We start from the raw sequence: 13,320 nt of genomic DNA on the forward strand, positions 1-13,320 counted from the left end.
AGATTCCACCTGAATCTCGGCAAGAACTTCCTGACCGTCGGAGCTGGTCAGCCATGGAATAGGCTGCCTCGGAGTGTGGTGGAGTCTCCTTCTTTGGAGGTTTTTAAGCAGAGGCTGGATGGCCATCAGTTGGGGGTGCTTTAGTGGAGTTCCTGCATGGCAGGGGGTTGGACTTGATGGTCCCTGTGCTCTCTTCCAACTCTGTGATTCTATAAGCTAGGCCTGCCGAGTGGCTGGATCGGCTGGGGAGGTGAGGGGAGGGGAGCAGCAGCACCTGAGCTTCTGCCTTTAGGAACTGGCAGGGTTTGCACCCATCTCTACTGAAGATCCCAAGAGACTGCATTGTTTCACCTCTACATGGAGAACCCAATACAGTGGTGCCTCGCTTAACAACGTTACTTCGTTCCAGCGAAATCGATGTAGAGCGAAAACATCATAAAGCGAAATAAAAAAGCCCATTGAAACGCATTAAAACCCGGTTAATGTGTTCCAATGGGCTGAAAACTCACCGTCCAGCAAAGATCCTCCATAGGGGTGGCCATTTTTGATGCCTGTACAGCGAGGAATCCATCCCTACGCACAGCGGGGAGCCATTTTGAACAGCCAACAGCCATTCTGAAACCCCGACGATCAGCTATTTTGATCATCGTAATGCAAAGAATTGGTTCCCGATCTTCACAAAGTGAAAAAAAAAACATTTAAAACATCGTTTTGCGATCGCAATTGCAATCGCAAAAACATCATCGTGAAGCGGGTTCGTCATTATATTGGATAATCGTTAAGTGGGGGACGACTGTAGTGGAAATCCAAATTACATGAATATGTTCTCTGCGGCTTTCCACTGGTTGGGCAGGGACTTGTAGAAAAGAGACTTACCTGTCCTACAATGAGGAAAATCACTTTCAGCACCATCAGGATCTTAGAACTGCAGAGCTTGTTGTCCTTCGAGAAGCAGGCGAAGACCTTTCTCTTCAGGCAAGCTATCCTTCAGTGACAGCTTTGACTGAGTTTTTAGTATTCCTTGTGTTTCCCATTCCTCACAGTGGTACTTTTTTTTTTTTTGCTTTAAATACTGCCTTTTAATAATGTACGCTACCTTTGTATACTCATTGTTTTGTCCTTAGATATTGTCTCTCAATGATGTAAGCTGCCTGGGGTCTTACCTTTTGCTAAGGAGAAAGGTGGGGTGAAAAGATTGTAAATAAATAATAATTAATGTTGCCTTTCAAGACTTTTTGGGATGTCAGAACAGACTAAATTGATCAGAATGAGGAATCTGGCTAGTATTCCTCACATCTCTACGCAAGAACATTTACTGACTTTCAGTCTTCACTTCATCGAGGATTTGGAGTAAAAACATACTACAGCTATACGTAGAGAACTCTAGCTTGAATGTTGTATTTTCCATCCAGATTTCACCAGAGCAGAGGCACTGAAATAAATGGAACACGACTCAGTGGTGACTAGTTCATATGCCTTCGATTTCAAGTACGATGAAATCATATTGGTCTGTTTCAAGTATGATGAAGCCTGAATCTAGCCTGTGGACTACAGACAGTGCAAAAGTAGGGCCCTTGTTCACTTGCTGTTGGTGTGAATTTATTATAATCCTTATATCCATACAAAGACGTCAACAGCACAAGAGTACGTACTACTGGGAAGAAGACTAACATTTCCATATCAGTTGATATTCACAAAATTGCTTTTAAACTCAGTTATTCTTTAAAACACACCACTCTAAAGCAGAGAAGACTTTTTCTCTCTCCTAGTGTTTCAGCCTCTGACTGGCATTGTCCATCCTTGGTGGGCTTAAGCAATGCTAAGGAGAAATTAATTACAAGTCACTGAATGGATTTAAAGTGGTTACTTTGTAGGCTGCTAGTGTGTGAGATCCTGAAGCTGAGGCTCCAATACTTTGGCCATCTCATGAGAAGAGAAGACTCCTTGGAAAAGACCCTGATGTTAGGAAAGTGTGAAGGCAGGAGGAGAAGGGGAAGACAGAGGATGAGATGGTTGGACCATGTCATTGAAGCGACCAACATGAATTTGACCCAACTCCAGGAGGCAGTGGAGGAGGGCCTGGTGTGCTCTCATCCATGGGGTCACAAAGAGTTGGACACAACTTAATGACTAAACAACAAAAGTGTGTAAGAGTTGATGCAATTCGGTGTGGTGGAATGTCTGGCTGTAGAAGTGGAGGTCCGTGTTGGCAATTATAATCCCCATAGTGCCCCCTAAGAGAGGGGCCAGCTGAGATCACCCGGTTGATGGGATTATGTGCCCTCCCTGCTGTGGAGTCTTTAGGAAAACTGCAGAGTCCCAGAGCTCCATCAGAAGGAGAGACCGAGAAACAACGTCTGAACACTATATTCTTTGGACAACATGGGAGGATTCCTGTAAGTGAGAATTGACTTAATAGAACATTTTTAAAATGAAGTAAGTTGCATTTCAAAAGTAAAGTACAGAACAGTCACATTCTTGGTGGAATTATTAATATTTTATAATTCCATTCAAAATTCTAATATCATATTACAATGTTTTTAGAGACATGTTGACAAAGATAGGTTCCATAGGAGGTGTTAGCAGCATTACACACAAATATGCTCTATTACATTGCATTCAGTATTATATGGCTTAAACATTCCCTGGGTTAAATCTATGGATTTTTACTTGAAAACAGAAAACATACCAAAGCAAACGACACAGATCGGATCCATCAAGGTGATGTCCCATTGACACCAATTTTAAAAGTTCTGGCTGATTTCAGCCCAACATCCTACAATGGGGAATTACCCCTCTAGTTCATTTTAAGCAGATTGGGTGAATACTTTTAGATTTACGCAGTCTTTTTTCTCATTAGCTGCTGCTTAGTATTCATTTCAGGCCTTAGCACGATGATATAACATTTAGGGAAAAAGATGCAACCCAGTAACCCAGCACTGGAGGTTAAAATGGAGAAAGTCTCCACAGCCACCGTGTATTTCCCTCTGGTGCTCAGATAGGCTGGAACAAAGGACAGCCACACACTGGTGAACACCAACATGCTGAAGGTGATCAGCTTGGCTTCGTTGAAACTATCAGGTAATTTCCTTGCAAAGAAAGCTACTGTGAAGCTGACAAGAGCTAGAACGCCCATAAAGCTCAAGACCCCATAGAACATGGCCGTTGACCCTTCATTACACTGCAGGAACATTTCTTCTGTCATTGACTTCATGTCTAAATCTGGGAACGGCGGCGAGGTGGACAGCCACACAGCGCAAAGAATAGCTTGAACGAAGGCGCCGGAGAGAACGATGGCATTGGCCATTTTCCGGCCCACCCATTTCCTCATCCTGGATCCTGGGTTCGTGGCCTTGAAAGACAGGACGACGAGGACCGTCTTGGCCAAGACGGAAGAAACGGCCACAGAAAAGATGTGGCTGAAAATCGGTTGCCGAAGGAGGCACGTCACCTTTCCGGGTTGGCCAACGAAGAGGAGAGTTGAAAGGAAGGAGAGGAGAAGGGCGACCAGGAGGATGAAGGTGAGGTTTCTATTGTTGGCTTTGATGATGGGAGTGTCCTTGTGCCTAAAGAAGGTCCAGAGCACCAAAGCTGTCACGAAGGACAAGGAAAGAGCAACAGCTGCTAAAATGATCCCCATCGGTTCTTCATAGGTCAGGTAGCTGATCCGTTTGGGAAGGCATCCGTCCTGGTCCTTGTTCGAGTATTGATCTTCTGGGCACTGAGAACAATAGTTCATGTCTGCATGGGGAGAAACGGTAGATTTCTCTATGTTGATTCCCTTTGTAAAATATTTATGAGTTTGCTTTTTGCTTGCCTAATTGTTTGTTTGTTTGTTTGACTTCTACCCTGTTCAGCTGGTGGCCAGATCACAATTCTGGGTGGCTTTCATCAATAAAAGATGTAAAATAAACCGTCAAAGAAAAAGAGATAGAGAGAGAGAGCGAGATCTTCACAAACAGACATCTCTTGTTTCATAAACAACTGAACCTAAGATGGCAAGGGTTATAAAGTCAAACAATTTTAAACAAATAGCAATTCTCAAACATAAGTTGAATAGGAAGCAGGTTGTCAAAGGTCTGGCTTCGATCTGTTTCGATTTGTCTTCCAAACACCCGGAGGGTGGGCGCCCCTTCACTGGCACTGAATTCCATAATGAGGCAGCCACCTCTTAAATGTGGACAGCCAGATAAAATCGTACAACTCGTGTGACGTAGCAGACAGAGTGTCCTGCTAGGACCCGGGAGATCTGGGTTTGGATCCCCACTTAGCCTTGTAAACAGACGGGGAGGACGGCAAGGCTAAACGATGCCTTGAGAATCACACAGACTTCAAAAACCTGACCAGGAGCACCTTAAGACAGAAGCAACCTGATGGCACATAACAACAGCAACCACTCAGATCGTAGCATTCAGAATCCATGATGTTTGTGGGGATCAATATGTGGAAATAATCCAGACTTTAGGGAGAAATGTATTGCCATCCCCTTGAGATTGCTGGCCAAGAATTATCAATGACCTTTGTGCCTATCTGGGTGTGTTGGAGGAGACCTTTTCTTTGGTTCTGTTCCTCTGAAGTTCAGTGCTATGCACAAGAACAGGGAAGGCAGGATTCTCTGGAAAAAAACAACAACAATAATGCTGGGAAAGATGGAAAGCAGCAGGAAAAGAGGAGGACCAAATATGAGACGGACGGACTCCCTAAAGAAACCGTAGGCTTGAGTTTACAAGAACTGAGCAGAGCCATTGAGGACCGGACATTTTGGAGATGGATCATTCCTTGAGGGCAACTTGGTGGGACCTAACAACTGCAAACAGTCAACTATATCTCCTTATTTGGAAGTAATATTGAATTGTGCGTGCCTGTATATTAACGGAAAATTAGTGTTTATTCATCTCTCTCTCTCTCTCTCTCTCTCTCACACACACACACACACACACACACACACACACACCTTCTCAGAACATAACTGCTCTTACCCTCTTGGTTTGACATTTTTCCTTCTGGGCATGGAAGGCAGTCATAGCAGCAAAATGGCTCCCCTTCCTTCTTTGCCCTACTAGTACCGGCACGACAGATGTCATTGCATAAGGAAACAGGCCGTACCTGCATGGAAATGAAAGCTGAGCATGTTTGGACATGAATAAAATACACATGGTTCCAGTATGTTAAATAACCATTGTATAGTTCAATAATGGATGGATGTTGGCTATGCAGAAAACAGGATTCTTCCAGTTGGCATGCTTAACACTGTTAGATACTGGTTGCAGATACAGTGGTGCCTTGCTTAACGATGATAATCCATTCCAGGAAAATCGCTGTTAAGCGAAAACATCGTAAAGCGAAATTTTAAAACCCATTGAAACGCATTGAAACCCGTTCAATGCGTTCCAATGGGCTGAAAATTCACCGTCCAGCAAAGATCCTCCATAGGGGTGGCCATTTTCTGGTGCCTGTATAGCGAAAAATGGCTCCTAAACACAGTGGGGAGCCATTTTGTACACCCGGTGGCCATTTTGAAACCTGACAATCAGCTGTTTTTAGATCATCGTAATGCGAAAATCAGTTCCTGAGGCAGGGAACCGATCATCATGAAGCGGATTTTTCCCATTTAGACCATTGTTTTATGATCGCTTTTGTGATCGCAAAAACCTAATCGTCAAGCGATTTCCTCGTTAAGCGAGGCCTTAGGTAACCCCTTCTACTCCCTCTAAGATATAACCCATAACTTCCCCCTGAACCACTCAGAAACAAACCAACAAAAATGCCATGTTTCCCTGCATGGCGGCTGAAGATGTAACCTTAGATTTATTTCCTTATTTTTCTTCCTCTCGCTAGAGTGTCATAGTTCTTATGCTTGTTTATTTGGAAGAGAATTCTAAAACAGTCAGAAGTATTTCCTCCCAGATCAGTGTGCACAAAATTCTGGCTTTACCAAGCCATCCTATACACCTGTCTTTACGCAGACTCAAAAGGCTCAAAGAGTCCCGTGGAACTTATTCACAAATAAGTATGTTTAACAGGATTAGAGCCCAAGACTTATCCTTCCTTCCACATTTCTTGTCATCGGCCTTTGGGTGTGAAAAATCCTGGTTGGACTGGAGTTTACCCAAATGAACAAAGCGTAACACTAGAATTATTTCAGTCCTGGGGTCAGGAACAGCTGCTTGAGAGACAGGGTGAATAACCTACATCTTCCTTTATGAGCCAGAATTAAGATCATCAGGAGAGGCCTTTCTCTCGATCCCACCACCTTCACAGATGCATTTGGTGAGGACATGAGAGAGGGCCTTCTCTGTGGCGGCTCCCAGACTCTGGAACTCCCTCCCACTGGAAGCCAGGCCGGCCCCATCTTTGCTGTCCTTCCAAAAGCAGGCAAAGATCTTTCTCTTCAAGGAAGCTGAGTGGGGTTTTTACACATGGATTGTAGTACCTTACTGTACTGAATGTGTTTTGTTGTCGCTAATGTTTTTTGACATTGCTCCTTTCAGTATTGTATATTCATTGTTACTAATTTAAACACTGTCTTTATTTGGTGTAAGCCACCTTGGGTCCTTTTCAAGGAGAAAGGAGGTTTAAAAATATTCTGAACTAACAAACTAGCCAACAAATGACAAGATGCACTTCAAACAATCAATAGAGCAGACCTGATTAAACATGGTGGGCCAAACGATGGCTTCTCCAGAGATGCTGAGTGCTTTCTCTTTGGGAGCTGTCGGATCAACCTTGCCAACTTTGACTCTAAGGAAGGACCGGTTGGGAAAAGTGACCCAGTTGATAATATCAAATCCAGCTTCCAGCTCTCCATTTTCGCTGAAAGAAATCTTTTCCCCAGCGCTGTTGTTAAATGAGACACTTCTCAGGTAACGGTTCAGCTGAATCAAAACAAAATGGGACTAGTGTAAGGATATATGAAATGATGCAAGTGTATGATGATGTTTTATAAACGGTGGTGATTTACAAGTAGTTTTGGGCTGTTTTCATTTCCTGGGCAGCTGGTCTCAGCAGGATCCTAGATGAGAGAACTGGGCTATTTCCCGATGCTGTCTTCCCTATCAGACTTAATAATTGCATGTTGGAAAGTGGACTCTGACTTACGGCCACCATTTCCAGGGTTTTTAGGTATACTCAGAGGTTGCTTACTATTCCCTTCTTTTCTGGGGCTGTGTTACTTGCCCAGTGCTGTATTTGGCCGCCTAGAGTAGTCCTGAGTTGGCTAGATACGCGGGATATAAATAAAATAAATAAATAAAATAAATAAAATAAATAAATCACCAGATGGGTTTGGAGCTCTTGGTGTCTCTTGCTATTCTCTAGGCAACTATCACTCATAGGTCACTTTCGTTTCTTCAAATAAATAATTATTTCTTTGTTCCTATTTGTCTTCAGTGGATAGCTACCCATCAGGTTCCGTCTTCACAGTGGTAAATATGAACACGTGGAAGCCAGTTCTAGGAATTTCTGCAATCAAATCTAGGTTTTAACTTCCCTTAGGTAAAGGTAAAGGTTCCCCTTGACAATTTGTCCAGTTGTGTCCGACTCTAGGCGGCGGTGCTCATCTCTGTTTCCAACCCATAGAGCTAGCGTTTGTCCGAAGACAATCCTCCGTGGTCACATAGCCAGCGTGACTAGACATGGAATGCCATTTACCTTCCCACCGAGGTGGTACCTATTTATCTACTCGCATTTTTGCATTTTGCATGGTTTCGAACCACTAGGTTGGCGGGAGCTGGGACAAGCGACGGGGGCTCACTACGATGTGTGGATTCGATCTTACGACTGCAGGTCTTCTGACCTTGCAGCACTGAGGCTTCAGTGGTTTAACCCGCAATGCCACCACGTCCCTAAATTAATTTCTTGGAGCAGTGCACATACGTTTATCTTTTACCATAGTATGAGTATCCTGACTGGTTTTAAAGTCACAGCTCTAAGCTGACCTTACTGCCTGCTGCTTTCTGCTAAATACATGGTTGTGAATTCCTCTGTAAGCCATTAAAAAGGAGTGGAGACCAGGGTTGTTGACCAGTTTTTTCTTCCAAGTCTTTGTCTTTGGTACCAAGTCTAGAATTCCAAGCCTTAAGTCTGAGTCTCTATTAAAATGAGCTTTTTTTTCTCCAGAAAAAAAAGGGAGTGGGTGGGTGGGTTCTAAGATGCAAGCTGAGTCTGAGTCATTGAAGTAGAAGTAAAAAATGAGTCAAGTTTGAGTTGTATCACCAGTGTGACTTAAGTCCAACTTGACAGCAAGTCCCTATCTTGAGTCCCCATCGGGGGTGGAGATTATAAAAAGGCCTTATGCATCTGTGGACAGTGGAGTACTCCTGGGCTAAACCTCTGATTATATGCCCTGATGCCTTCAAAAACTGTCTCGGGCCATCCATGAGAGTAACACTGCTGGACGCCAAGACTGTTTTCCCCTTTGAACCCAGCAAGTGGAACTGGGACAGAGAGAAGTATGGGAAGACAGCTGAAATGAATAACAGAAGAAAAAGACATTGGAAACATTCTTTGGTTGGGTCTTGGAGAAGACAAGAAGAGAGCAGAAAGAACCAGAGGAAGCTGGAGAAAGAGGATACAGAAAAGGAGGAAGGGTAAAGAGGAAGGAGAGAAAGATGATGAGAAGAGCCATAGAGAACTGAATGAACAAAGACAGCTGTGGCAATCTTAACACTGCTGAAGCGAAACACAAACTTTAATGAAGAGAGATTTTGATCGTGTAGGGCAGTGGTTCCGAACCTTGCTTTCCCAGATGTTCTTGGATTAGAACTCTCAGAAATCCTGGCCATCATAGTGAGAGGTGAAGTCTTCTGGGAGTTGTGGTCCAAGAACGTCTGGGGACCCAAATTTGAGAGCCATTGGTCTAGACGTAGTGTTTGCACCCAGGCACACTAAGAGCCCATCTGAATTGCCCCCCCCCAGGACAATACCTGCCATGCCTGTGGAATCAGGAGCGATCCTCTTTCTCCCACCTTTGACCTGTGTTTCAGTCTAGGCGAACGCCACGCGTGCAAAGCATGTGCCACGGCATGAACCGCATTGTAGATGTTGTAGCTGTAGCCGCTCATGGCCCTTTCGAAAACAGAGTCGGGAAGGGCCTCCAGCTTCTCCTGCCCTGTGCAGATGTCCTCGGACTCTCCATCCACAGGGAGCAAACAGTTAAAAGCCTGCTGCCAGAAGTCCTTGAGAAAACCATCCCCATCGTCTGAGCCAGGAGTTCTCCTCTGAACAAACATCTGGAATCCCAACATCTCGTTTGCATGAACTGCAAAAGAGATGGCACCATGAATAGTGTCTATATCAAAGCTTTCTTGAACTGGGACAGATGTGAATTCCACCTGGGCTGTCAAAATCCAGACTTTGCTTGTGGTCGTCGCAGACATATCCTCAAGTTCCGAAAACCGCGGGAACGTCCTCAAAAATAGCATTGTGTATATTTCTCCATTTATGATGACAACGGTGGCTGTCCCATTCATAATAACCCTGTACATGTCCAACCATTCTGCTAGCATTTCATCGACATCTTTGGTAGAGTAGAGGGTTGGCAGAGGACTTACAAAGTCAAAGCAAATACCACTCTGTGTAAAGGCGGGGAGCACTGCCTGTACAAATTTTTCTCCCACGTCGTTTGATATGTAAATGACCCCAACCCAAGTCCACCTGAAAAACAGCAGCAAATGGAGGATTCCTTTATACTGGTGATCCACATCAGGAAACATCTGTTGGAAGAAAACTCTTTGAGTGTGCTCGTGCCGAACAGGAGCAAGACCGTATCCAATCTATCAAAGCAAAATAGAAAAGACAGTGATTTTATATTATTCATTTATTTAAAATATTTTTACCCCGCCTTTCCCCCCTCAAAAATGACACAAGGTGGCCTGCATCCTTAAAAAGACAAGATCAAAAGCGAAAAACTGGAAATGATTGGAATGATAAAGAAGAATGAATACCGTTATATTTAAACTGTTAGGTAAAAGCATTACGAAAGACAGATTTAGGTGCAACGAAATATAAAGTAAAGGTAAAGGTTCCCCTTGACAATTTTTTGTCCAGTCGTGTTCGACTCTAGGGGGCGGTGCTCATCCCCGTTTCCAAGCCATAGAGCCAGCGTTTTGTCCGAAGACAATCTTCCGTGGTCACATGGCCAGTGCGACTTAGACACAGAACGCTGTTACTTTCCCACCGAGGTGGTTCCTATTTATCTACTCGCATTTTTACATGCTTTCGAACCGCTAGGTTGGCGGGAGCTGGGACAAGCGACAGGCGCTCACTCCGTCATGTGGATTCGATCTTACGACTGCTGGTCTTCTGACCCTGCAGCACAGGCTTCTGCGGTTTAACCCGCAGCACCACCACGTCCCTCGCAACGAAATATAAACCATCCCATTTATTGCCTTCTAGACAGTCAGACACTAAGTAAAAGGCTGTCTGTAGAGAGAGATCTTCCCCTGCTTGTGGAAGGACAGGAAAGATGGGGCCGGTCTGGCCTCCTGTGGGAGGGAGTTCCAGAGTCTAGGAGCAGCAACGGAGAAAGTCCTCTCCCGTGTCCACATCAAACACATCTGTGAAGGTGGTGGGATTGAGAGGAAGGCCTCCCCTGATGATCTTAACTCCCAGGAAGGCTCATAAAGAAATATAGGAATTTTGAGATAGCTTGGATTCAAGCCATTTAGAGTTTTATAGGTTAGTACCAGCACTTTGAATTGTGCCCTGAAGCTGGTCAGCAGCCAGTGAAGCTGCTGTTAACAGGGGGGTTATGGATCTCTGGCTCTAGTCAACAATCTGGTTGCAGTATTTTGGACCTACTGAAGTTTCTAAGCACTTTCCAAAGGGGGAGGAGAGCTTAGGTTAATGGTGTGTGCTTGATCTCTCTGCCCTGTCTGTGCTTGGGATAATAGACCAGGTTGCCTGGGTAGATGATGCTTAGAGAGAGAGAGAGAGAGAGAGAGACAGACAGACAGACAGACAGACAGACAGACAGACAGAACAAGAAGGAAGGAGGGAGAGAGAGAGAGAGAGAGAGCCATAGAAGAAAAATGACTAAATTAAAGCCATATGCTTCCCATGCATACCTTACTTGTGGCATCTTGTAGATACACAGAACAGTGGCCATGAATTCACTGACGTTCGACTCAGGTCCTCCAATGACAGCAACGGCATGATCCCAGACATCACACTTGTAGTTAGGGACGAACCTTCCCCGTGTGGAGAGAAGCTCCATGGAGGCGAGGTAGGTCCAGCTTGCCAGGAAATAGCTATTATAGATGTGTAAACCCAGGGTGAGGTTGGGTAAGAGGCTGGGATTTTCGTTGATCTCCTTGACCGCAAACACAAAGGCTAGGAGATGCTGGTAGGTCTGAGTCACGTATCTGCAATGACATGCACAAACACTCGCTTCAGCCTCTAGCATGCGTGGAACATTCCCGTCAGCGCTTAGTTTATACATTTCACAAAGGTAGGTTTACGACATAGGCTGGGATTTATGATGAAATGTTGTTTTGACCACACTTGGAGAAGGATGCCAACAAATTGGAGCAAGTTCAGAAGAGGGCAACAAAGAGGATTAGGAGGCTGGAAACCAAGCCCTAGGAGGAAAGACTGAAAGAACTGGGCATGGTTAGCCTTGAGAAAAGAATGATGAGGGGATAGCACTTTTCTTAAAAGGTAATCATACAGAGGAGGGGCAGGATCTGTTCTCAATAATCCCAGAATGCAGGACATATAATACAGGCTCAAGCTACAGGAAGCCACATTTAGGCTGAACATTAGGAAAAACTTCTTAACTGTTAGAGCAGTACAACAACGGAACCAATTGCCTCGGGAGGTGGTGAGTGCTCCAACACTGGAGGCATTCAAGAGAAAATTGGACAATCATCTGCCAGACCTGCTTTGATTTGGATTCCTGTCTTGAGCAGGGGGTTGGACACAATGATCTTAGAGACCCCTTTCCAGCTCCATTCTTCTATGTTTCTATGATATTACTCCAACTTGTTTAAAAGCGAAATATTCACATCTGTGTCTGTGTGATGCTCAAAATGCTTCAGCTGTTTTGTTGACCTTGGCCTTGGTTAATGGATGTTTGACTTTTAATACGCTTGTGTTTTCCCTAATGCCATTAAGGTGGTCTCCCTTTCACAGGGAAAGTGGTTGATGGCATATTTCCGTGAGCTGAAATGTAGTAGAGACACTTGGTGTTGCTGTTTTGACTTAAAGCTCTCCATACTGCCTGATCATTGCTAACGGAGGCTGCCAGGGACTGAAAGATCAACAGAACATGTAGGGCCAAATCAATCTGCTGAGAACTAGCCCCAAAGCTGCAAACACAGCAGTTAACACAACTTTTGAAAAGAGCAATTTTATCAGTAGAAAAATGATACGATAGATTTCCAGTGATGTCTTATCTCTTGCCTGGGAATAAACCCCATTGTTCTCAGTATAATTTATTTCTACACATATCTTCTAGCACTGCACAGTAAATGATTAAAGATTTACCATAGGTAAATCCATCAAAGCAGTCTAGCTAGGACACAGGAATTTTATAGCAGTTAGTAAGAATGAATAAGCATTACATATTTATTTTATTTATTTATTATTTTATTTATTCAATTTCTACCCCGCCCCTCTAGACAACGTCTACATATTCAGCTAATCACATAATTAATATTCTGTTTGTATTTATTCCCAGCAATACCATTGCAATGTTTAAACTATAAACTATAAAATTAGTAATACAATAAGAGAATACCTGTAAATATATAAGAAATCTGCAAATATGTACGTAACGATCTTTTTCGTAAATAGTGGGCTTTCTGTTTTCATGGGGGAAGCAGATTATTTTGTAGATGTGGAGCAGTGAAAAACTGAGAACCATTGTTTTATATGAAGGCAGATCACAGAATCATGGGATTATAGAATAAATGAATTGTTAGGGGCTTATAAGGCCATTAGGGACGTGGTGGCACTGCGGGCTAAACCGCAGAAGCCTGTGCTGCAGGGTCAGAAGACCAAGCAGTCATAAGATCGAATCCACGCGGCGGAGTGAGCTCCCATCGCTTGTCCCAGCTCCCGCCAACCTAGCGGTTCGAAAGCATGCAAATGCAAGTAGATAAATAGGGACCACTTCAGTGGGAAGGTAACAGCGTTCTGTGTCTAAGTCGCACTGGCCATGTGACCATGGAAGATTGTCTTCGGACAAAACGCTGGCTCTATGGCTTGGAAACGGGGATGAGCACCGCCCCCTAGAGTCGAACACGACTGGACAAAAATTGTCAAGGGGAACCTTTACCTTTACCTTTACCTTTATAAGGCCATTGAGTTGAACCCCTT

General features: G+C 44.1%; 1 protein-coding gene across 1 annotated transcript; it reads right to left on the bottom strand.

Moving 5' to 3' along the window:
• Positions 1-260: 260 nt before the first annotated feature.
• On the bottom strand, positions 261-12,974 carry LOC140701362 (vomeronasal type-2 receptor 26). The gene is made up of 5 exons (XM_078378439.1): positions 11,072-12,974; positions 8,913-9,773; positions 6,648-6,878; positions 4,980-5,106; positions 261-3,741 (listed from the first exon to the last, which is right to left on the bottom strand). The coding sequence occupies exons 1-5, from the start codon at positions 11,438-11,440 to the stop codon at positions 2,837-2,839; spliced, it is 2,493 nt and encodes an 830-aa protein (XP_078234565.1). The 5' UTR covers positions 11,441-12,974; the 3' UTR covers positions 261-2,836.
• Between the last annotated feature and the right edge of the window lie 346 nt (positions 12,975-13,320).

The sequence above is a fragment of the Pogona vitticeps genome, chromosome 6 (assembly GCF_051106095.1).
Source record: "Pogona vitticeps strain Pit_001003342236 chromosome 6, PviZW2.1, whole genome shotgun sequence".
In the NCBI taxonomy this organism is placed as follows: domain Eukaryota; kingdom Metazoa; phylum Chordata; class Lepidosauria; order Squamata; family Agamidae; genus Pogona; species Pogona vitticeps.

What these genes read in the sequence shown, in the direction of transcription:
- LOC140701362 (XM_078378439.1), bottom strand. Translation starts at nt 11,440, where the DNA reads ATGTATAAACTAAGCGCTGACGGGAATGTTCCACGCATGCTAGAGGCT. An exon ending in GTATCTACAAGATGCCACAA is followed by an intron (nt 9,774 to 11,071) that starts GTAAGGTATGCA and finishes TTGCTTTGATAG; the next exon opens with ATTGGATACGGTCTTGCTCC. An exon ending in CATGGCAGGTATTGTCCTGG is followed by an intron (nt 6,879 to 8,912) that starts GGGGGGGCAATT and finishes TTTGTTTTGATT; the next exon opens with CAGCTGAACCGTTACCTGAG.